Source organism: Symphodus melops, assembly GCF_947650265.1.
Source record: "Symphodus melops genome assembly, chromosome: 7".
Classification (NCBI taxonomy): Eukaryota; Metazoa; Chordata; class Actinopteri; order Labriformes; family Labridae; genus Symphodus; species Symphodus melops.
The window spans coordinates 2,378,449-2,401,313 of record NC_136697.1 but is presented as its reverse complement, the minus strand read 5'-3'; the positions used below and the strand labels follow the sequence as shown (position 1 = coordinate 2,401,313).

The window sequence follows — 22,865 nt, the reverse complement described above, 5'->3', positions numbered from 1 at the left end:
GTTCCTTTGACCTCATGATTCTCATTGTCTCTGACAAGCACTGTGAGCTGTAAGGTCTTATATAGACAGGTGTGTGCCTTTCCTATTTAAGTCCAATCAGTTGAATTAAACACAGCTGGACTCCAATGAAGGAGCAGAACCATCTCAATGAGGATCAGAAGAAATGGACAGCATGTAAGGGAAATATGAGTGTCACAGCAAAGGCTCTGAATACTTATGACCATGTGATATTTTCAGCCTACTCTTGATTCAGGAACTCTAGCTAACTGTAGACCTATACCTAACCTTCCTTTTATCTCTAAGATCTTAGAGAAAGTGGTAGCTAATCAGCTGTGTGACTTTCTCCATGACGGCAGCTTGTTTGAGGAGTTTCAGTCTGGATTTAGAGCTTACCATAGCACTGAGACTGCACTAGTTAGAGTAACAAATTATCTTCTGTTAGCCTCGGACAGGGGACTTCTATCTGTGCTCGTCCTGTTAGATCTTAGTGCTGCTTTTGACACAATTGACCATCAGATCCTGTTACAGAGACTAGAACAATTGCTTGGAGTAACAGGAACTGCTTTAAGTTGGTTTAGATCCTATTTATCAGACAGATCTCAGTTTGTGCATGTTCATGATGAGTCCTCTATGTACACCAAAGTTAGCCATGGAGTGCCTCAAGGATCAATGCATTATATATGCTTCCTCTAGATAGTATTATGAGGAAACCCTCCATAAAATTTCATTGCTATGCAGACGATACTCAGCTATACATATCAATGAAGTCAGATGACACCAACCAGCTACGTAAACTAGAAGCCTGCCTTAAGGACATTAGGACCTGGATGACCAGAAACTTCTTGCTGCTTAACTCAGACAAGATGGAAGTTATAGTGATTGGACCTAAGAACCTCAGAGAGACTTTTTCTGATGATATAGTGGCCCTTAGTGGTGTCAGCCTGGCCTCTAGTAACACTGTTAAGAACTTAGGAGTTCTCTTTGATCAGGATATGTCCTTTAACTCTCACATTAAACACATTTCAAAGACAGTTTATTTTCACCTGTCACAAAACCATGCAGAAAAACTAGTTCATGCATTTGTTACCTCCAGGTTGGATTACTGTAATTCTCTTTTATCAGGGTGCTATGATAATCTCTAAAGACCCTTCAGCTAGTCCAAACGCTGTCCTTTAAAGTTACTAACCTCTCTTTTTTCCGGGAGCTCCTGAGGTCTTAGGTTCCTCGGGACTGTTGATGAGGATGGCCTGCCCAAACAACCACCCACCCCCCATCCTATCCTACCCTTCTTTCTGCATCTTATCCCATCTCCCCCATCCCATTTCAAGCCCAGCACAGTTTAGCAGATGGCTGTTCCGTCATGAGCCCGGGTCTGCTGAAGATTTCTGCCTGTTAAAGGGAAGTTTTTGCTTGCCACGCTATGACGGATTAAGCTGGGCTCTTGGAATATAGCCATAAGTAAGGTCCTTTACTTGCTTTTAGTAATCATAACGATGAGTATGGTCTGTTTACCTGCTCTTTTGCAATGTTAACAGACAAAGAGTAAGGTGTAGTGGAAATTCTCCTTTGTGAAGTAGAGAGTTGCTAAGTCTCAGAAGAACTTCAGACTTCAGCGTTTGAATCAGATCTCTTTAATGACAATCAAACATCACATTCTTTCACATTCTTCACATTCTTCCTGTGCTGTGAAGACAGGAAGGGTCCTGTCTTCACAGCACATTTGCTCATTCAAGGAAGACTATGTAATTTCTTACATTCCTCCCTTTTGACACAAAGTGTCAACACAACATCTTTAGAAATAACCTTAAAGTTTCAAAAAGAAAATTATTAACAACTACAAAATCAAAACTGACTGTTTGTTACAGTAAATAAAAATACAACAGTACATTAAAATAAACCAAATGAAAAAGAACAAAATATGCAACTTATGTTGTTGAAGCACTTTTCTGTAGCAAGCTTTAGTTCATCCTTGTTGGATGTTTTGATCCTGTGTTGGTTCTCGTGTCTTCTTCTGCTGTTGTACACAGTCCATGTTTACCCTTCTGTAAGAGATGGGGTGTCTAAGTATCAGTATACATGACATCAGTTTGATGAGTGCAAGTGAATCAGTTGGTAATGTAAAAATTATGAATATATGAGGACATTTGGAGTCCAATCTTTTCTCTGCTGTAAGCCAGGATTGGCAACAGCCATTGTGGTGACCAAAGCAACGATGAGGACCACAGCCATAATCGTCCAACGGTGTCCTCTCTCAGCACTCAGGTCAGGTCGCTGTTCTTCCTTCGGCGGCATGGCTCAGAAAAGGTTTGCAGTGATGCATGGATCCAGGTTTTCCCATGTGGAGGATGGGCACCCACCTGTGGTTCTCTGATACCTCAAGCAAACATCCCTTTGCTCACTCAAGGAAGACTATGTCATTTCTTACATATGGTCCTGCTTTTTGTAAAGCTTCTTGTGAATTTATACTATACAAGTAAATAAAGATTGACTGATTAAGATTGAACATTCCCACCCTCCAGGACATCTTCACAAGGAAGAGCACAGCCCAGGCAAAGAGGAACATGAGTGACCCCCACCACTTCATCTTCCTGCCCTCTGGCAGGTGCCTTCCACACATTAAGGTGAACACAGAGAGACTCAGGAAGAGCTTCTTTCCTCAGGCTGTCCAGACTCTTAACTCCACTCTCCTCACTTAAAAACATAATCCTTCAGATTGCACTTTGACACCCCTGGACATTGTATACATTATTCTGTACGTTTATATTTTGTACATTCAATAATCGATCATAATTTTTTTAAACGTTTATACATTACTATTTTACTGGACCCTAGCTTCCTGGTAGATAGTCACCTAATGAGGGTCCTTCTCCCCCCCTGCTCTGGCTCCCTGTCTTCATGAGGGTCGTAGCAGACGAGCTCGTGGCAGACGCTCCGGTAAACGTGTCAAATTAAATATATGGCAAAGGAGGATGAACATGATCAGGTCTACAGGGATCTGTCTTTATTCCCTTGCCTGCTGTGATCATCAACAGCGCTGGATCAAGCCTGTTCACCCGGCGTCTCAGGATCTCGATCAGCTGTTGCAGCCCAGCGGGACAACAAGGAGGCGGAGCAAAGGCGGAGGTGTTTCTGTGGATAACCTGCGTCTCATAGACTGCACAGCGTTGCAGGTAGATGGAGACCTGAAAGTCCGGATGGCTCTCCTAAACACTCGGTCTCTGACAAAGAAAACTTTTGTGCTCCGCGATCTGTATAATTCCAATACGCTGGATCTAATGTTCCTAACGGAGACGTGGATACGGGAGGGTGAAATAGCGCCCCTGGTGGAGCTTTGTCCTCCTGGGTCGAGCTTCTTCAGCTCCTCGAGGCTGATGGGAAGGGGAGGAGGGGTGGCTTCGCTTTTTAAGGACAGTTTTAAATGCAAACAAATTTCTAACTGTGCCTCCTTTACCAGCTTTGAACTGCAGCTTTTCACAATAAATCACCCCTCTGTTGTTTTAATCGCTGTAATATATCGGCCACCAAAGTATAATGACACTTTTATTTGTGAGTTCTCGGACTTTTTATCCGCATTTATCCTGCACTACGAAAGGATTTTAATTGTTGGTGATTTTAATATTCATTTGTGTTGCGATGACAAGCCATTGGTCAAAGAGTTTGTCAATATCATTGAGTCTTTTAATCTTTCACAATTTGTGTCAGGACCAACACATCAGCAAGGACATACATTAGACCTAGTGTTAGGCTATGGTATGTCTGTGTCAATCAATGAAATCACCACTCAGCCAATTTCTGATCACTCTCTTATTCTATTTGATATTTTAATCCCAAATCTCCACAGCCTGGAGGCAGCAACAAAGACACTGAGGTCTTCTCGTTATATCAGCCCCAAAGCTTTGAATGATTTTAATTTGAGAGTGCCAGATACAGTTGAGCCAGTATTTAGCCAGTCATCTTCAGTGAACTGCCTCACTGAAAATTTTAACAGCGTGCTTCGAGGCCTGCTGGATTCAGTGGCCCCAGTAAAGATTCGCAGGTGCCCTCAAAAAAGTCCTTTACCCTGGCTCAATGAGGATTTATTGTCATTGAGAAAGGACTCCAGGAAAATGGAGCGTCAGTGGCGTCATTTTAGGCTTGAAACACACTATCAGATGTGGCAGGATTGTCTGAGTAATTATCAGGCTAAAATGTCGGCTGCAAAGGCAGCTTATTATTCTAACCTTATTATGAGCAATAAGCAGAACCCTAGACTGCTATTTGACACTGTGTCTAAGCTCACAGAGTGTCACCAGTCAGTCAGTAGCTCTGATCTCTCAGCCCATGATTTCTTGGTGTATTTTAATGATAGGGTTGAGGGCATCAGAAACAACATATCTCAGTCCTCCACTGTTGTTGGGGAGTGTCTTTTTGCCATGTCTGATCACACAGGACAAGGCCTGACTGAATTTGAGCCAATTTATTATGATAATCTGACCAAGGTTGTTATGGCAGCAAAATCTACAACCTGTTCGTTGGATCCTGTTCCATCCTGGGTTGTTAAAGACCTCTGGTCCACATTAGGGCACTATGTGGTCACTATCCTGAATTTATCACTCTCTTCTGGAGTTTTTCCATCCTGTTTTAAAACTGCTGTGGTTAAACCCCTATTGAAGAAACCTGGCCTTGATGCAGAGACTCTCACCAATTACAGGCCTGTCTCAAATCTGTCCTTTCTGTCCAAGGTTTTTGAGAAGGTCGTGTCAAAACAGCTCTTGGACTATCTATCGTCTCATGATCTCTTTGAGCCACTACAGTCTGCATTTCGAGTAAATCACTCCACAGAAACAGCACTGACTAAGGTGGTGAACGATTTATTGTTGGCTGCAGATGCAGACTCAACATCCGTTTTACTGTTGCTAGATCTCAGCGCAGCCTTTGACACTGTGGACCACTGTATACTGTTAGATCGACTGGAGAAACACTTTGGCATCTCGGGTCATGTGCTTCAGTGGTTGAGATCTTATCTGTCAGAAAGATCTCAGCGAGTTTTATTTAATAATGAGGTCTCTGAGTCTTGTGCTGTAAAGCATGGGGTTCCTCAGGGGCCTGTCCTCGGTCCGCTGCTGTTTTCTATGTATCTGGCACCACTGGGTCACATTTTGCGTTCGTGTGGGATTGCTTTTCATTGCTATGCAGATGACTTGCAGTTGTATATGCCAATTGTAGCAGGTAATGAGTCTGTTGCGTCGAAGCTTGAGTCCTGTCTAGCTGCTGTTAGAGGATGGTTGTCTTCAAACTTCCTGCTTCTTAACTCGGCCAAGACCGAGATGATGGTTGTCGGCCCAGCAAGACTGAATCATTTGTACGATGGCTTTACTCTGTCACTTGATGACTGTGCCATTTACTGTAGGGACAGAGTGAAAAATCTTGGTGTTGTGTTTGATCAAACTCTTTCTTTTGACCTTCACATTAAAGAGGTGACAAGAGTGTCATTTTTTCACCTAAGAAACATCGCTAAAATTAGATCAATCCTGTCCTTTAATGATGCTGAGACTCTTATCCATGCATTTGTATCATCACGGTTGGATTACTGTAATGTTCTTCTGTCGGGTCTGCCCAAGAAGAGTCTGCGAGGTCTGCAGATGGTGCAGAACGCTGCAGCACGCCTTCTTACTGGATCCAACAGGTATGAGCACATAACTCCGGTGCTCTCCTCTCTCCACTGGTTGCCTGTTCACGCCAGAGCGGATTTTAAAGTGTTACTGCTGACTTTTAAAATTGTAAATGGCTCTGCACCAGCATACCTGACTGGTCTCTTAGATTTGTATGTGCCTGCTCGGTCACTTCGCTCACAGGGGACTGGCCTCTTAGCTGTCCCTAAGGTTCGCAAAAAGACTATTGGTGAGCGGTCCTTTTCATTCCGCGCTCCCACTCTCTGGAACACTCTCCCTGCGGACATCAGACTTTCTTGTTCCATTGATGTGTTCAAAGCAAAGTTGAAGACCCACCTTTTCACTGCTGTTTATGCCTGATGTTTTTAATGATGTGTTATGTCTGTGTGTTGAGCTTTTAAGCTGTGTAAAGCACTTTGTCTAAAAGCGCTCTATAAATAAAATTATTATTATTATTATTATTATTATTACCTAAGGAAGTTAGTCGTCCTCTACAACCCCATCACCCAATGCAGAGTCTCTTAAATGTTTAGGGCGCCACCGTGGGCGAGTTGGGGGATTGGGGCAAACAGGAAGTGCCAAGGCATCGTAGTTGTCACAGAAATGATCAAGACTTGACACCACACATCAGATGGCTTACATAGATGAAAGGTTATACATCAGATGAATTCTGCAGGAGACATGATTCAACATCACACTTGAGGTTCAGTGTCATGCACATAACTACCTGGGCGTGCAGTAATCTGTTTTTCTGTGGCTGTCATGGAAACGAGCCACGCCAAGGCCCTTGCCAACGTTGCCTGCATCGGAGTGTCCCGCACGGCAACCCATAGGGGGCTTGGACCAAAAGGGCTGAGTGGGGGACTCTGGAGAGCGCATTACGCACGGGCTCTCAGTCAAACTCTGACTTGGACATTTTGATGGGGCGCATGCGTCAAAAGATCGGCGTTCATGAGAGGGAGATAGCATCTCCGAAACACTCAGCATACGGTGAGAGGGGAACTCTGTGTGCTTCTGCATGATGTCCCATCAGGGCAAAAAATTATCACATCTCTCATCACCTGACCCACGAGCCTGGGAAAATGCTTTGTGTGTGTGTGTTGTAGAGCATTTACACTTGACTTCATCAGATGAGGAGGAGAGGAGACGCTGCTCACAGACTGAGATCTTTTGATGTGATCCACATTAACTGCACTCGTCGGCTCATTATTCCCCATTTTATTGGAAAAATTGATTGATTTTCTCTACGTGCAATAGAGGAAGTATTTTAACTTTCATAATGCAAATATGATTTTTAAATGTAGCCTTGTGTGGAGCATTTGTGTATTGTGATATGATTTCTATGTTTTATTGTACTGTGTGTGCATTCTGTGTTAACCTGCCCAGGGACTGCAGACGGACATGAGCAAACTGCTATAATCTGGTACAAAGCCTCTTTTCTCTGTGAGATTAATGTTGTTTTTGTACATGGTCAACTAAACTAATAAACTAAATTAACTAAAGACACATGGAGATGAACGATGGTAGGACAGGACAAGACACTTTGTAAGTGATGGTTTGATGACAGATTAATATGAACAGTTTTAAGGATATGTAGGGGCGCTGCTGAGCACTGAGCAAGGGTGCAGGTTTGATATTGTCATTCGTGGGGACATGAAATCAAGGCTTACAGTATTTGAAGTATTTAAATAATGTATTGTTCTGTACTGGGAATTGTCTTCAACTATTAAATCAAAAAAGGTCATTTTAGTTCTCATTAATGAAGACTCAAATAAAAACTATCACATGGTCATAAGTATTCAGAGCCATTGCTCTGACACTCATATTTCACTCACTTGCAGTCCATTTCTTCTGATCCTCATTGAGATGGTTCTGCTCCTTCATTGGAGTCCAGCTGTTTAATTAAACTGATTGGACTTAAATAGGAAAGGCACACACCTGTCTATATAAGACCTTTCAGCTCACAGTGCATGTCAGAGACAATGAGAATCATGAGGAACTGCCCAAGGAGCTCAGAGACAGAATTGTGGCACCACAGATGTGGCCAAGGTTACAAAAGAACTTTTGCAGCACTCAAGGTTCCTAAGAGCACAGTGGCCTCCATAATCCTTAAATGGAAGAAGTTTGGGACGACCAGAGCCAAACTGAGCAAGAAGAGCCTTGATGAGTGAGGTAAAGAAGAACCCAAAGATCACTGTAGCTGAGTGTGATACTCACAAAATAAGTATTTTGTAAAGATTACCACTTTGTTTATTTCCTTGTATTATGATTGTATTTTATGCTATTTTGAATGATAGAACTTAATTGATGAGAGATTAGTCAATGACATGCTGTTTCACAAAATGGCCACAGGGTGGCAGCAACCTCCAGCAGCGTCGCTCGGGGACGTTTAGCAACGCGCAGAGCAAGGAGAGCTCATAATCCGGTGAATGGAGAATGAGCAACTGTTGTTCTGCGTCGCTGATTTCCTTGTAATATTCCCAATATTTACAGGTTGGTTACACGCTTTTTTTGTGACTTGTGTGTAGTAAAATGTAATGTTAATGTTCTGTTCAAGAACAGCTATGGCTGCAGCTCCGTGTAACGACTCACAAGTTGATATTAGATGATGACGCAGATTCAGGTCAGGAGGTTTGGCGCCAAGTTACGAGGCGGTCATGTTGATGATTTATAGTTGTGTTCATATGTGTGAATTTAATACAGTGTGACTGCAAATAAGATTTATTCTGTTTTATGGAGTGAAACTTTAACTTGTAAGATGAACAGTTATTACAAAAATACTCTTTTGATGAGAGGGCAAAGATGTTAAAAAGTGCAGACATGATTGATGAGAGTTAGAAGATGTGATTTAAAGAGAAAATATTTGTTTTGGTTAAGTTGTTTGGAACATGTCAGGAGACATTGAACAGAACTTTTCAATGTAAAGAAGACAAAATAACAGATCTTTAAATGCAGTTACAAGTTGAATTCAAGTATGAAAATAAACATAATCCGGTGAATGGAGAATGAGCAACTGTTGTCCTGCATCGCTGATTTCCTTTTAATATTCCCAATATTTACAAGGCTCCTTTCCGAGGGTTATCTATATATCTGCCAGCGGAGACCTAGCTGGCACCCGCTACATGAGCTCCAGAGATGAAATAGGGAGAAAGTTCCAGAAGTCAACTGTCACTGCAGCCCTCCACCAGTCGGGACTTTATGGCAGAGTGGCTTGATAGAAGCTTCTCCTCAGTGTAAGACATGAAAGCCTGCATCGAGTTTGTCAAAAAACACATGAAGGACTCTCAGACTATGACAAAGAAGATTCTCTGGTCTGATGAGAACAAGATTGAACTTTTTGGCATTAATTCTAAGCGATATGTGTGGAGAAAACCAGGCACTGCTCATCACCTGCCCAATACAATCCCAACAGTGAAGCATGGTGGTGGCAGCATCATGCTGTGGGGATGTTTTCCAGCTGCAGAGACAGGACGACTGGTTGCAATTAAAGGAAAAATGAATGCCAAGTACAAGTTATCCTGGAAGAAAACCAGACTGGGCTGAAGGTTCACCTTCCAACAAGACAATGACCCGAAGCACACGGCTAAAATAACAAAGGAGTCGCTTCGGAACAACTTTGTGACCATTCTTGACTGGCCCAGCCAGATCCCTGACCTAAACCCAATTGAGCATCTCTGGAGAGACCTGAAAATGGCTGCCCACCAACGTTCAACCTGACAGAAATGGAGGATCTGCAAGGAAGAATGGCAGAGGATCCCCAAATCTAGGTGTGAAAAACTTGTTGCATCATTCCCAAGAAGACTCCTGGATGTATGAGCTCAAAAGGTGCTTCTTCTCAATACTGAGCAAAGAGTCTGAATACTTGTGACTGTGTGTTATTTCAGTTTTTCTTTTTTAATACATTTTAAAAAATGTCTACATTTCTGTTTTTGTTCTGTCAAGATGTGGTGCTGAGTCTACATTAATGACACATAAAATTAACTTTTTTGATTTTAGCAAATGGCTGAAATGAAACAGAGAGTGACACATTTAAAGGGGTCTGAATACTTTCTGTACCCACTGTAAATAAACCCTTCAAAGCCGAATAAGCAGTGTTATCAAACCATCTCTTTAAAAACGTAACCCTAACCAAACACTATGGAAGACAAAGAAAAAGAGGAACATGCAGCACAAAGGCATCATTGTAATCCTGCCTTTATGGCAGCAGCAACATGTCTCAGTTTGTGTTCAGTGATTCACATTTTCTGTACAAAGTGTTGAAAAATTAAAGGTTCGAGGGTTGTAGTGTATGCAGTTTGTAACGTGGCAGAAGACAGTCACTTGTACATGAATTAATAATATAATTTTTAAATATACATAATGTAATGTGTATCAGCGGGCAGGAGAGAGAATTGATGTATTTACAGAAACAATGAATTTTTCAGCACATCTCTCCGTCTGCAGCTGGGTCATATAACATACAGGTAAGTCTGTAGCTACAAAAAAGAGGCTGTGACTGAGTTATCCTTTGGTTTGTGATTTTGTGGTATACTGGGGAGCTTCAGGTGTTAACAGTGTTTGCAGCATTCAGGAGGGAGGAGAACAAAGAGTCTGGTCTGTGTTTCAGCACATCTGGATGCTCTAACTCTGCCACCTGTCAGACACGATGAATACAGTCAGTTTAAGGGTCATTAAAATGTCAGCATCATTTGCTCTTTTATTGTTACCTTCCCGTTGTCCATGACCAGGATGCGATCTGCGTCTATCACAGTGTTGATGCGATGGGCGATGGTGAGCATGGTGCAGTCCTGGAAGGCTTCTTTAATTGTGTTCTGGATCAAAGCATCCGTCTCTGCATCGATGGATGCGGTCGCCTCGTCCAAGAGAATGATCTGATGACAACAGGAGAGACATTGAGTCTAAGAGATGGGCATGGAAGGTGGAAAGCTTAGTTGACACAGGGTAGCTTGTAAATTGTTCCAAATGAAGAAGTCAAAAAGCTCCAGCAACACTTACACAGTAGTATAAAAACGTATTTTATTAACTTTTTTAGACCAACTTGTTTCTGCTCGTGGACTTCATCAGGCTCATGAAATGGCCTCAAAGAATGGTAGGACAGGACAAGAGACTTTGTAAGTGATGGTTTGAGAACAGAGTTATGATTCCACACAGTGGTCATCCATGAACACAAGAAGGGGAGGCAGGGAATCCAAACAGGGGATTCGAAATCATGAGCAGTTTTATTGGTGTTGTAGCACTGAAGAAAGTTGCAGAAACGATGTGTCTGCAGAGGCAGTTAAAAAGGAAACTCAGAAAACCGAAATATACTCAACAAAAATATAAACGCAACACTTTTGTTTTTGCTCCCATTTGTCATGAGATGGACTCAAAGATCTAAAATTCATTCCAGATACACAATATTACCATTTCTCTCAAACATTGTTCATAAATCTGTCTAAATGTGTGATAGTGAGCACTTTTGCTTTGCTGAGACAATCCATCCCACCTCACAGGTGTGCCACATCAAGATGCTCATCAGACACCATGATTAGTGCATAGGTGTACCTTAGACTGTCCACAATAAAAGGCCACTCTGAAATGTGCAGTTTTGTCTCACAGCAAAATGCCACAGATGGCGCAAGCATTGAGGGAGCGTGCAATTGGCATGCTGACAGCAGGAATGTCAACCAGATCTGTTGCTCGGGCATTGAATGTTCATTTCTCCACCATAAGCCGTCTCCAAAGGCGTTTCAGAGAATATGGCAGTACATCCAACCGGCCTCACAACCGCAGACCACGTGTAACCACACCAGCCCAGGACCTCCACATCCAGCAGGTTCACCTCCAAGATCGTCTGAGACCAGCTACTCAGACAGCTGCTGAAACAATTGGTTTGCATAACCAAAGAATTTCTGCACAAACTGTCAGAAACCGTCTCAGGGAAGCTCAACTGCATGCTCGTCGTCCTCATCGGGGTCTTAACCTGACTCCAGATCGTCGCCGTAACAGACTTGAGTGGGCAAATGCTCACATTCGATGGCGTCTGGCACGTTGGAGAGGTGTTCTCTTCACGGATGAATCTCGGTTTACATTGTTCAGGGCAGATGGCAGACAGCGTGTGTGGCGTCGTGTGGGTGAGCGCTTTGCTGATGTCAATGTTGTGGATCGAGTGGCCCATGGTGGTGGTGGGGTTATGGTATGGGCAGGCATCTGTTATGGACGAAGAACACAGGTGCATTTTATTGATGGCATTTTGAATGCACAGAGATACCGTGATGAGATCCTGAGGCCCATTGTTGTGCCATACATCCATGAACATCACCTCATGTTTCAGCAAGATAATGCACGGCCCCATGTTGCAAGGATCTGTACACAATTCTTGGAAGCTGAAAATGTCCCAGTTCTTGCATGGCCAGCATACTCACCGGACATGTCACCCATTGAGCATGTTTGGGATGTGCTTGACCGGCGTATACGACAGCGCGTACCAGTTCCCACTAATATCCAGCAACTTCGCACAGCCATTGAAGAGGAGTGGACCAACATTCCACAGGCCACAATTGACAATCTGATAAACTCTATGCGAAGAAGATGTGTTGCACTGCATGAGGCAAATGGTGGTCACACCAGATACTGACTGGTTCTGAGTCCCCAGACCCTCAATAAAGCAAAAACTGCACATTTCAGGGTGGCCTTTTATTGTGGACAGTCTAAGGTACACCTATGCACTAATCATGGTGTCTGATGAGCATCTTGATGTGGCACACCTGTGAGGTGGGATGGATTGTCTCAGCAAAGCAAAAGTGCTCACTATCACACATTTAGACAGATTTATGAACAATGTTTGAGAGAAATGGTAATATTGTGTATCTGGAATGAATTTTAGATCTTTGAGTCCATCTCATGACAAATGGGAGCAAAAACAAAAGTGTTGCGTTTATATTTTTGTTGAGTGTATATAGAGAGGGTTGAATTTGTCTGTTTCTTACCTGCTCTTTAGTAATGTTAACAGACAAACAGTAAGCTCCTCTACCTGCTGTTTGTAAAGTGTCTCGAGATAACACCTGTTATGAATTGACGCTATACAAATAAAGATTGATTGATTGAATCCAAGTACAAACCTTGGAGTTGCGGAGTAGTGCTCGAGCCATACACATCAGCTGCCTTTCTCCAACGGAGAAATTCTCTCCATTCTCCAGAACCTGAGCCTCTAGTTTCCCCTCCAGTCGAGCGATCTGAAGAAGAAATGTTTCTTTCATTTTGACACTCCACAAGAAGGTTTTTCGTAGTTTTCACACCACACCAGGTCCATCCATCACACATATGTGACATCAGAAGTGAAATATAACACTGTATACCTGCGTATAGCTTGTACTACAGCACTGTTTTTCTGATATTATACTGTTACATACTGAATCCTTCATGTAGGTCTTCTGCAGCACTGCCCAGATCTCCTCGTCTGTGTAGTTATTGAAGGGGTCGAGGTTGTACCTGGAGGAAAACGCACTCTTTATTTTAGTGACTGAATAAGTCTGTGTGTGTGTGTGTGTGTGTGTGTGTGCAAAGCTCTGGAGGGTTAATGTAGCTTCAGTTACCTGACTGTGCCAATAAACAGTACAGGATCTTGGGGGATGATTGATAATTTACTGCGCAGATCCTCTAAACCAATGTACATGATGTCCACTCCATCTATCAAGATGGTTCCTGCTGACGGCTCCACAAGCCTGAATAGAGCCACGCCTAAAGAAGACTTCCCTATAGAAAACAAGTTTACAGAGGTTAGTTTTTCTGCAGAAAGTCTGGGTATCTTAATACAACAGGTGCAGTCCAGAGTTTGAACAGAAAGCAGGATAACTGCACGCACAAGTATTAGTGGGAGACTACAGACTCCAAATTTATACTCCATCTAAGCTCTACAAGATCATCATCACAGCATACTCCATACTTCTACACTCCGAGAACACAGCAGCAACAAGGCTGTCCTCATTCCCAAGCCATTATGCAGATTCTTCTCAGACTAATATTAATATCAACTCATCAACTCTTCATCCTCAGAGCAGCCTACAGTCCAGGTTACCATTACGCCAATGCATGGCCTCTTTCTCCTTTCATAAATTCAGACACTTGCCTCCAGATTTGGCTTTGTATCCATCATCAGTCTCATTGTTTCACAACTCCTCCACCTGAGGCAAGGACTCCCCACCGACCCGGAGAGGGCAAGCCACCTTTTTCCGGTCGAGAACCATGGCCTTAAGATTTAGAGGTGCTGATCCTCATCCCAGCCGCTTCACACTCAGTAGTGAACCACCCCAGTGTGCGCTGAAGGTCCGGGTTCAATTAAGCCAACAAGACCACATCATCCGCAAAAAGCAGAGACCCCATACTGGACACCCTCCGGCTCCTGCTGCACCTAGAAATTTTGTCCATAAAAGTAATGAACAGAACCGGTGACAAAGGGCAGGTCTGACGCGCACCAGGAACGACCGTCCTTAGCAAAGGGCCCCGAACCCCATACTCATGGAGCACCCCCCACAGGGCGCCACAAGGGACACGGTCGAACGCCTTCTCCAGATCCACAAAGCACATGTGGACTGGTTGGGCGAACTCCCATGAACCCTTGAGGGTTCATTGTATTTCTTTGCTTTATTAAACCTTCTGGTTTGTTCAATTTGACCCTGAGTCTCTTCTATCCCTACTCTACGAAAACCAGCACGCACAAGGTGACTTAAAAACCCTTAAAAGGCCCTTCATCACCACTTGTGATTTTTCTTCTTCTTTTTTTGTTCCGCAACTTTGCCGCCATTTTGGACGAGCCTGAATGTGAATGAAAGCACAGCATGAATGAAGCTATGGCCACAGCGCACCATCATGATGTCTCGGTGTTCCCCTTTTTTATTTTCCCAAAAGGCCACGCTATAGAGGTTTTTTTCTCCGACATGCATGACATTTTTTTTGTATATTCACCATGTTTAAAACTAGTATTATTATCTTGAGACACACTCAACACTGGTGTCAACAGAATAACAGATAATTGATCTGGAAAAAGAAAAGCAGTCTGATATCTGCAATAGGCCAGACCACAACATGCCATGCTGCTGTTTCCCACACTAATGAGGTCAGTTAATCCAGAGTCTGTGTTTGTGTTGTGCTTTAAGAACTCTGGAGAAATGAGATCAATAAGAAAAGATCTTCAGAAAACAACGAAAATAAGTCATTATCACCATAGAGAAAATAAAATGTACACACTTCTATGTGTCAGAAATTATCCTTATCACTAGAAGCTAAATGTCATATTACAAGAAACACTGACAGACACTACGGAGCCGGAACCTACCACTGTTGTAGGGGAGGTTTGGGACAGTCCAACTTGAGCTGGCCTTTTTAACACAAGTGTTGGAGTAAGTAAAAACCCTGCTGATTGACATTCATGTAAAAACCCTACAGACTGTAAAAACCCTGCAGATTGGTATTGCTGTTAAAAATGCAGTTCTACTAAACTCTTTTGATAAAAAGCACAAAAAAGACATGTTTACCAGATCCTGTCCTTCCCACGATGCCTAACTTCTCTCCAGCTCGGATTGGGAAATTGAGATCGCTGAGGACGATGGGTGTATTCTCCCTGTACCTCATGTTATAGCCCTGGAAGGTGATGGCGCCGCTCTTTGGCCAGTCGTCTGGGATCTGAGCCCCCTTTATGTGTCTGGGTGCCTCAGAAATACAATCCTGTTAAACATAATGATAATGTGTTTTAGAGTGAGGGGTCAGAGAGGGGTTAATGTTAAGGTGAGGGGTTAAAGTCAGAGAGGGGTAAAAGTCAGAGAAGGGTTAAAGTTAGAGTGAGGGGTTAAAGTCAGAGTGAGGGGTTAAAGTGAGGGTTTTGCTGTTTGGTGAAGAAGACCCGAGTCTTACATTGCTGTATTCCATCAGCCGTTCCACTGAGTTGAACCTCGCCTCCACCTCTGTCGCCTGCCTCACTACGAACTGAAGCATGCCTGTTAACTGGATCACAACGACAGATTTGGTTTTGTCCTGTATGTTCTGTCTTTTAGGAGATAAACCATATGCTCATTGAGTTTGTGCAAGTTTACCTGTATGGTGTAGGACAAGGCCAAGCCTTTCATTGAAGGACTTATGAGCTCATCCCCACTGAGCACAATGAACAGAGCCACTAAAAACGTCATGGCGGACGCCATGAAGTCCAGCCAGAAAGAAAGCCAGCGTGTGCCAGAGTGAAACAGTAGATAATGGTTGGAGTTCAGGTCGTTTAGTGTCTTAAATCTACAACATGATGGACATGATACAGATAATAAATTGTCAGAAATGAAAAGGAAGACATGTTGAAGATCTCTGCTATCTTACTGTTTAATGTGGCTGTCTCTTATGTTGTAGGCGTGGATGGTGCTGAGGCCCTGCAGGGTGGAGGTTGTCATAGAGATGCAAGGAGAGCGACTAATATTTTCCATCTTTTTCATCTGACGAATACTCCTCTGGAACACACTGCAGAGGAATCATAACACATATCTATTGGCACAGGAGGGCTCTGATTGTCTCTAATGGTGACTGAGCCTGAAAGGATTATTTCGAGTTGACTGTTCTGGTGTTTGTTTATTTTAAGCCACTTGTAGTGTTAAAAGTTTTGAACTCACAAAAGGATGAGCGTAAACACAGCTCCCATAACAACGACAGCCACAAGCATGGCTGGGAACACGGTAGAGATGATAATAATGGTAAAGGTGACCATCAGAGTAAACTGAATGAAAGGGTCCATGTGAAGAGGAAGAACTGTGTCCACCTCCTCTTGATCTTTAGAGAAACGGTTAATGATACGACCAGTCGGTGTCGTGTCAAAAAAACTCATGGGACTGGCGATGATCTGAGGAGAAAAACAGCAATTAGTTAGATGTCCACACTTGTTAAAGAATCACAGGTTTCCACTTTTTGTGAACAGTGGATTTGTTTGGTCGCTGGAGATCAGTCGGGCCATGGTACCTTTTTAAACATGGTGTCATGGAATTTGCAGGCAGCACTCATGGTGGCCCGAGTGTAAAAGAAGCACTTTGTCAGTGCAAGTAACACCATGACGACAACCATCACCCCGTAAATGATTTGGTAGAAGTGCAGGTCTGGGTTTAGTGAGATGTCCGCTTCACTAGAAGTCTAATGAGAAAAACCAACAGATCCATTATTAATGTTAGACAAGACGACGACCATGAGGAATAATGAAGAATAAAATGAAACCCATTTGTGTGTGTGCGAGGAAATAAAGACTCATAACTGGCTCATAACAGGAACAGTCCTCACCCCGTTCCCATTCCCAAGCCAGTAGCTTAGCCACCAGTTACTGAAGGCCGTCGATCCCACCAGCAGCACGATGTTCATCACTGCGACCAAAGTGGCGAAGTAGCCTGCAGTGACACAGAAACACTTCTATTCATTGACCAGAGAGTGTACATGTGATCAGTGCAATCATGTTTGATCATGTTTGTGCGTTAGTGTGTGTGTGTGTTAGTGTATGTATGTGTGTGTTAGTGTGTGTGTGTGTTTGTGTGTATATATTTGTATATATGTGTGTGTTAGTGTGTGTGTGTGTTTGAGCGTGTATATGTTTGTATGTGTGTGTGTTAGTGTGTGTGTTTGTGCGTGTACATGTTCGTATGTATGTGTGTGTTAGTGTGTGTGTTTTAGCGTGCATATGTTTGTATGTATGTATGTGTGTTAGTGTGTGTGTGTTTGTGTGTATATATTTGTATATATGTGTGTCTTAGTGTGTGTGTGTTTGAGCGTGTATGTTTGTATGTATGTGTGTTTGTGTGTGTATATATTTGTATGTGCATGTTTGTGTGTATGTACTGTATGTGTGTGTTAGTGTATGTGTGTTTATGCGTGTATATGTTTTTATGTATATGTTTGTATGTATTTTTGTTAGTGAATGTAGGTGTGTGTGTATATTTATGTTTGTTCGTGAATGTATGTGTTTGTGCATGTGTATGTTTGTATGTGTATGTTTCTGCATGTGTATGTATTTTTATTTTATTTAACGAGGACGAGAAACTCATTGAGATTAAAAATCTCTTTTTCAAGAGTGCCCTGGACCATGTATGTGTGCATGCATGCATGCATGTGCGTTTCTCAGACCTCCAGCTGCCTTGCAGTACTCCCGGTAGACTCTCCAGGACACAGCTCCTTCTGAGGAAGACTCTTCACTCACCAGCTGATCACCGGCAGCAGCTTGAACAGGAGACAAGGATTTCTTAGAACCATGAAGAAATTCAACAGATTCACAGACCAATTAAATGAGCAACATCTAAAACAGTAATTATGTCTTAGCGATACTTTGACATTGAAGACTTACAAATGTGATCAGCTGTTGACCCATAATCCCTCTCGTCTGACATGTCAAAGCCTGAAAGGAAGCACAGTATCCAAGTGAAAGAGAATCACTGCTGGACTAAAGCTTTGGTTATTGGCATGTATGACTATGACAGACGTTCATGTCTGTCTGTCTGTCTGTCTGTCTGTCTGTCTGTCTGTCTGTCTGTCTGTCTGTCTGTCTGTCTGTCTGTCTGTCTGTCTGTCTGTCTGTCTGTCTGTCTGTCTGTCTGTCTGTCTGTCTGTCTGTCTGTCTGTCTGTCTGTCTGTCTGTCTGTCACAGTCTTCACTGTACAGGACAAAATTAAGTGGGCCCACACCAAATTACAGCTTACCTCAATATTGGAGCCATGTTATGTAAAAAATGTGTACTTTGTTGTTAATACTTCAACGTACTGTTGCTGTGCAAACCTGTGTTTGTTGTTCTTGTCCTATATAAAAAAAACAGACTGAAATAATAATAATAAATAATTTCTCAGTCTTTGTTAGCAGTTTGTGAAATTTTGTGTTCGCACGCTACGTTCGGTCACATCCTGTGCATCTCTTGGGGGCTAAGTCCCCCCTGTCCTTAAAAATTAGTAATGCCCCTGCAGACGACCATAGAAAATCTAGATTATATTTTCAAAAACTTTTTTTTATGTTGAATCAAGAAATCACAAAGTCACTCATGTAATCCATCTGATGTCACCATACCGGGGTTTAGTATCCCACTGTCTGCACGATCTCTCAGTTCAATTTCCTTCAACTGGGCGACATCTTGGGCTGAGACTTCTTCATTGTCTGTCTGAGTCTGTAAAGGATCAACAAGAAGTCAGTGACACACAGAGTCCGGACACGTTGGAAACAACTAAATATCTTAGTGTTACAGAAAGTCCTTCCTAAGGGTTGAGTTATAAGACAATCAGACGACTGGTGACAGTAGATTAAACAGCATGTAAAGACACGATGAGAGGAGCAGAGCTCTGTTCACTCTTACTGTGGACTGTTCTATCTGGTAGTTGCTGATGAGTTGAGCGTAGCGTCCGTTGACTTTCACCAGGGCCTGGTGGTCTCCGGCTTCCAGCACCTTGCCATCCTCCAGAACCAAAATGTCATCACAAAACTCCAGATACTGACAGAGAGAAATCATGACAACTGTGTCAATAAAAGCATTTCAAACCAGCCCAGTGCTTAGCGACCACAGCTCCACACCATCACCTGGACATGCATCCAGTGCTTGGGCCGATTCTATTTACATTATATATGCTTCCTCCAGGTAATATAATGAGAAACTCCATAAACTTTCATTGCTATGCAGACGATACTCAGCTCTACGGCCCTTAGTAGTATTAGCGTAGCCTCTAGTACCACAGTTAAGAATCTAGGAGTTCTGTTTGATCAGGATATGTCCATTGATTCCTAAATTAAACATTTCACCTTGGTAATATCTCTAAGATCAGGCAGATCCTGTCACAAAATGATGCTGAAAAATTAGTTTATGCATTTGTTACCTCCAGGTTGGATTACTGTAATTCTATTTTAGCAGGGTGCTATGGTAAATCTCTAAAGACCCTTCAACTCGTCCAAAACGCTGCAGCTCGTGTTCTGACTAGAACTAGGAAAAGGGACCACATTACTCCTGTATTGGCTTCTCTCCATTGGCTCCCTATAAAATCTAGAATAGAATTTAAAATCCTTCTTCTCACCTACAAAGCTCTAAACGGTCAGGCACCATTGTATCTTAAAGAGTTAATTGTACCGTACTATCCATCAAGAACATTACGTTCCCAGAATGCAGGCCTGCTCGTGGTGCCTATAGTCTCTAAAAGTACTATGGGAGGTAGAGCCTTTAGTTATCAGGCACCGCTCCTTTGGAATCGTCTACCAGTCGGGGTCCGGGAGGCAGACACACTAGGTACTTTTAAGAATAGACTTAAAACTTTTCTTTTTGATAAATCTTATAGTTAGGGCTGGCTTAGGACCAGCTCATAGTTATGCTGCTATAGGCCTAGACTACCGGGGGAACTGGCACCAGGATCTCTTATCTCTCTCTCCCTCTTTCTCTCCCAGCTTTCATATCTTATTACTGCTTGTCTCTATCTTTATATTCTAACCTCTCCTTTTTCTGGGAGCTCCTGAGCTCTCTTAGGTTCCTCGGGACTGTTGATGAGGATGGACTGCCACTGATTGGGCATCTATATCAAGTATGTGTGTTTGAGTGCATTTGTATACGACTGTCATAATTGAATATACAGAATATTTTTACTCACAAGGCCTTTGTCCAGCTTTGAATTTTCTTTAAAAAAATAATGTGTTTTTGATCACCTCAGTATAGAAGAATGTTTCAAATGGGTCATATACTTTAAACCTTATTTTATTTGATCACTTTACTTGCTGAATTGTTTTGACTATGATTAGCTGCAAACCATGTTTCAACTTTGCTCTTTATAAAAATGTTAAATTATATAAAAAACTGAATCAGATTGAAGAATTTGTAACCAATTGATTGACAGCAACGCTTACATTTTGATTGATGGTTTCAAAGTAAAAGACTTCCCACCTGGAGTTGGTGCGTCGCCAAGATGATTGACTTCCCATGGAGCTCCTTCTTAATGCACTCTTCAAAAATGTGTTTCCCAACATGAGCGTCCACAGCAGACAGTGGGTCATCCAGCAGGAAAATGTCCTTGTTGGAGTAAACAGCTCTGGCCAGACTGATTCTCTGTTTTTGTCCCCCCGACAGATTCAGCCCCCTCTCTCCAATCTGACGAGGAAAGGGCAGCAGAGCAATCAGAACCGCTCCACCTGTCTCTTCTATTGATTTACTACAGTTCATTAGGAACGAGGATGGCACTTCCACTGCCATCATCAGCACATCTGGTTCTTCACTTGATTACTTGTTTCAACTGAAGTTATACTATTCTAATGAAAGGGATGCAAAACAAACATGTGAGTGTTAAACTTTTGTATATTTATATATAGATTTATTTGGTTGGAAGGTTTCGGCTGTGAAGAACTTTGTTTCATGGTTTGAACGGATGTTTAGTTTATTGAGAGAAAAGAGCACAGTGAATCATTGGTGGTCTGATCAATGATGACATAACGAGCACACAGAGAGTTTAGTGGAAGAAAAAGTAATACAAATACTGGGTCACAGTGAACTCAGCCATTTAAATGGTAATAAGCTGATGTTCACATTGAGAGAGTCAAAGGTCAATCAGGATTGACTGTCTTTGTGGTTTTATTTAAAGGACCAATCAGAGAGCTGTGAGAGAGATGATGACTCTGTGATCATGAAGGAAACATGCTGTGTTGAAGCTTCTCTTTAACAAAGCAGCAGCCAGTATGTCCTCCTTCTAACTTTAGATTCTGCTCCTGAATGCTCTGGATTTGTTTGGACCAGAGAAGGTTGGCGGGGCTTTGAAGGCCGTTTTGGATGCCCCTGGGTTTGCCAGATATGAGAGCAGTTATCAGGTGAACAGGTGTTGCAGCGATGGAAGCGGGCAGTGGAAGTGCTTCAGATAGAAGTGATTGTACCCGAGCTAAAACGCCTCTGCATGTTTCTAATAAGCTCCAGCAGCAGAAAGCTGCTCAAACTAGGATCAATGTTGGAGATGCTTTTGAAACATGAAAGGATTACAGACCCATGCAGAGCTGGCTAAACACTGAAGCTACAGTGTCCACGGGTGACCTGTGTGAGCATCCACTCTAGAGAGGAGTCAGAGTTAAATACTGCTCCTTTAATGACTTTTGAACCAACAAAAAAGTGAAAGAATGACTAATATTGGCTCAGTGACTTATTTGAACAGAGAAAAAAGTTTTAAAATAATGAAAAATATAAAAAATATAATTTTAAACTGAGATAAAAACATCTTGCTCAATATCTACACTACATAATAAAAAATCAGCAAACAACCAATCAAAACTGTTTGTTGAAGGACATTGAGGAGTTTTGATGTTTGGCTCCTCTGAGTTCAGAATCCTGGATGCACATTACTGACATTCAAGTTTACAACCATATCAGATCTCCCCCGAGTAATTCTTTTCTCCTCCTCATGGGTTTTCCTGGAGCAAATAACTGAGTATCTTTGGAGTCAACTGTTGGACTTCATACACCAGTTTGTCCCAGCATGCTGTGCCTCATTCAGGATCATCTTCTGTAGAGACCATCCCAGATGGTTCAATCCATTCAAATGCAATGTACCTCAACTTGGTCAAGAAGATCTTTACCACTCTGAAGAAAAGTCTGAAGGGGGTTAGGGGTCTGGAACCAGAGGGTTCAATTCCTGGTAAAGATCAAAGTAAAGGATTTGGGTCTGGTTGCTCCTGGGGGTCCTGGGGAGTTCTTCTACTTCTTAACCCCTGCACAGCGGCAGAGGTCTTGAAGGCTACTTGTAGTACATTATTTGGGCAGCTGTGAGGTGACTTGGTTTCATCCCCAGCAGCTTAGGATTTCCACATCTGCAGGATGCACTCAAAAACGTTGTTCAGTACTAACATATCTGTGATCATGGGTTACTGATCTGCGACCCTGTCAAGCCCCCTGGACTTTGTGTAGCTACTCTAAAAAAGAATCTTTAAATATCACAAAGAGAGTGCCTACCTCAGTTTGATCGCCATGAGGAAGGATTTTCAGGTCCGCCTGGAGACTGCACACATCAACAGTTCTGTCATATCTGTGGAATAAAACATTAAATGATCTGAACATCAATGCACAACATCAATTTCAAGTCTGATCATACAGCTAAATTCAGTTCACACACAGTTCTGTCTCTCAAACTGGGGCTTTGGGGTGTCTGAGAGGTTGAAGGATTGTTGGGAACATGGGGACCATGCATCATTAAGTAGGCCAATAAATCCCATAATATCAGAATCAGTATCAGTTTT

At 42.6% G+C, this 22,865-nt stretch overlaps 1 protein-coding gene across 1 annotated transcript in view; it reads right to left on the bottom strand.

The window, feature by feature from the left end:
* Positions 1-9,740: 9,740 nt before the first annotated feature.
* The window catches only part of abcc12 (ATP-binding cassette, sub-family C (CFTR/MRP), member 12), a 32,494-nt gene continuing 19,369 nt past the window's right edge, over positions 9,741-22,865 (bottom strand). The window contains exons 14-31 of the mRNA XM_079348420.1: positions 22,582-22,654; positions 20,539-20,742; positions 18,976-19,110; positions 18,693-18,789; positions 17,983-18,033; positions 17,766-17,858; positions 16,932-17,035; positions 16,620-16,787; positions 16,277-16,503; positions 15,990-16,127; positions 15,719-15,908; positions 15,540-15,629; positions 15,164-15,353; positions 13,226-13,385; positions 13,043-13,121; positions 12,752-12,865; positions 10,358-10,522; positions 9,741-10,284 (exon numbers count right to left, since the gene is read on the bottom strand). Of these exons, the coding sequence (XP_079204546.1) occupies positions 10,192-10,284; positions 10,358-10,522; positions 12,752-12,865; positions 13,043-13,121; positions 13,226-13,385; positions 15,164-15,353; positions 15,540-15,629; positions 15,719-15,908; positions 15,990-16,127; positions 16,277-16,503; positions 16,620-16,787; positions 16,932-17,035; positions 17,766-17,858; positions 17,983-18,033; positions 18,693-18,789; positions 18,976-19,110; positions 20,539-20,742; positions 22,582-22,654 (2,371 nt within the window). The 3' untranslated portion in view covers positions 9,741-10,191. The remainder of the gene's footprint in view (positions 10,285-10,357; positions 10,523-12,751; positions 12,866-13,042; positions 13,122-13,225; positions 13,386-15,163; positions 15,354-15,539; positions 15,630-15,718; positions 15,909-15,989; positions 16,128-16,276; positions 16,504-16,619; positions 16,788-16,931; positions 17,036-17,765; positions 17,859-17,982; positions 18,034-18,692; positions 18,790-18,975; positions 19,111-20,538; positions 20,743-22,581; positions 22,655-22,865) is intronic.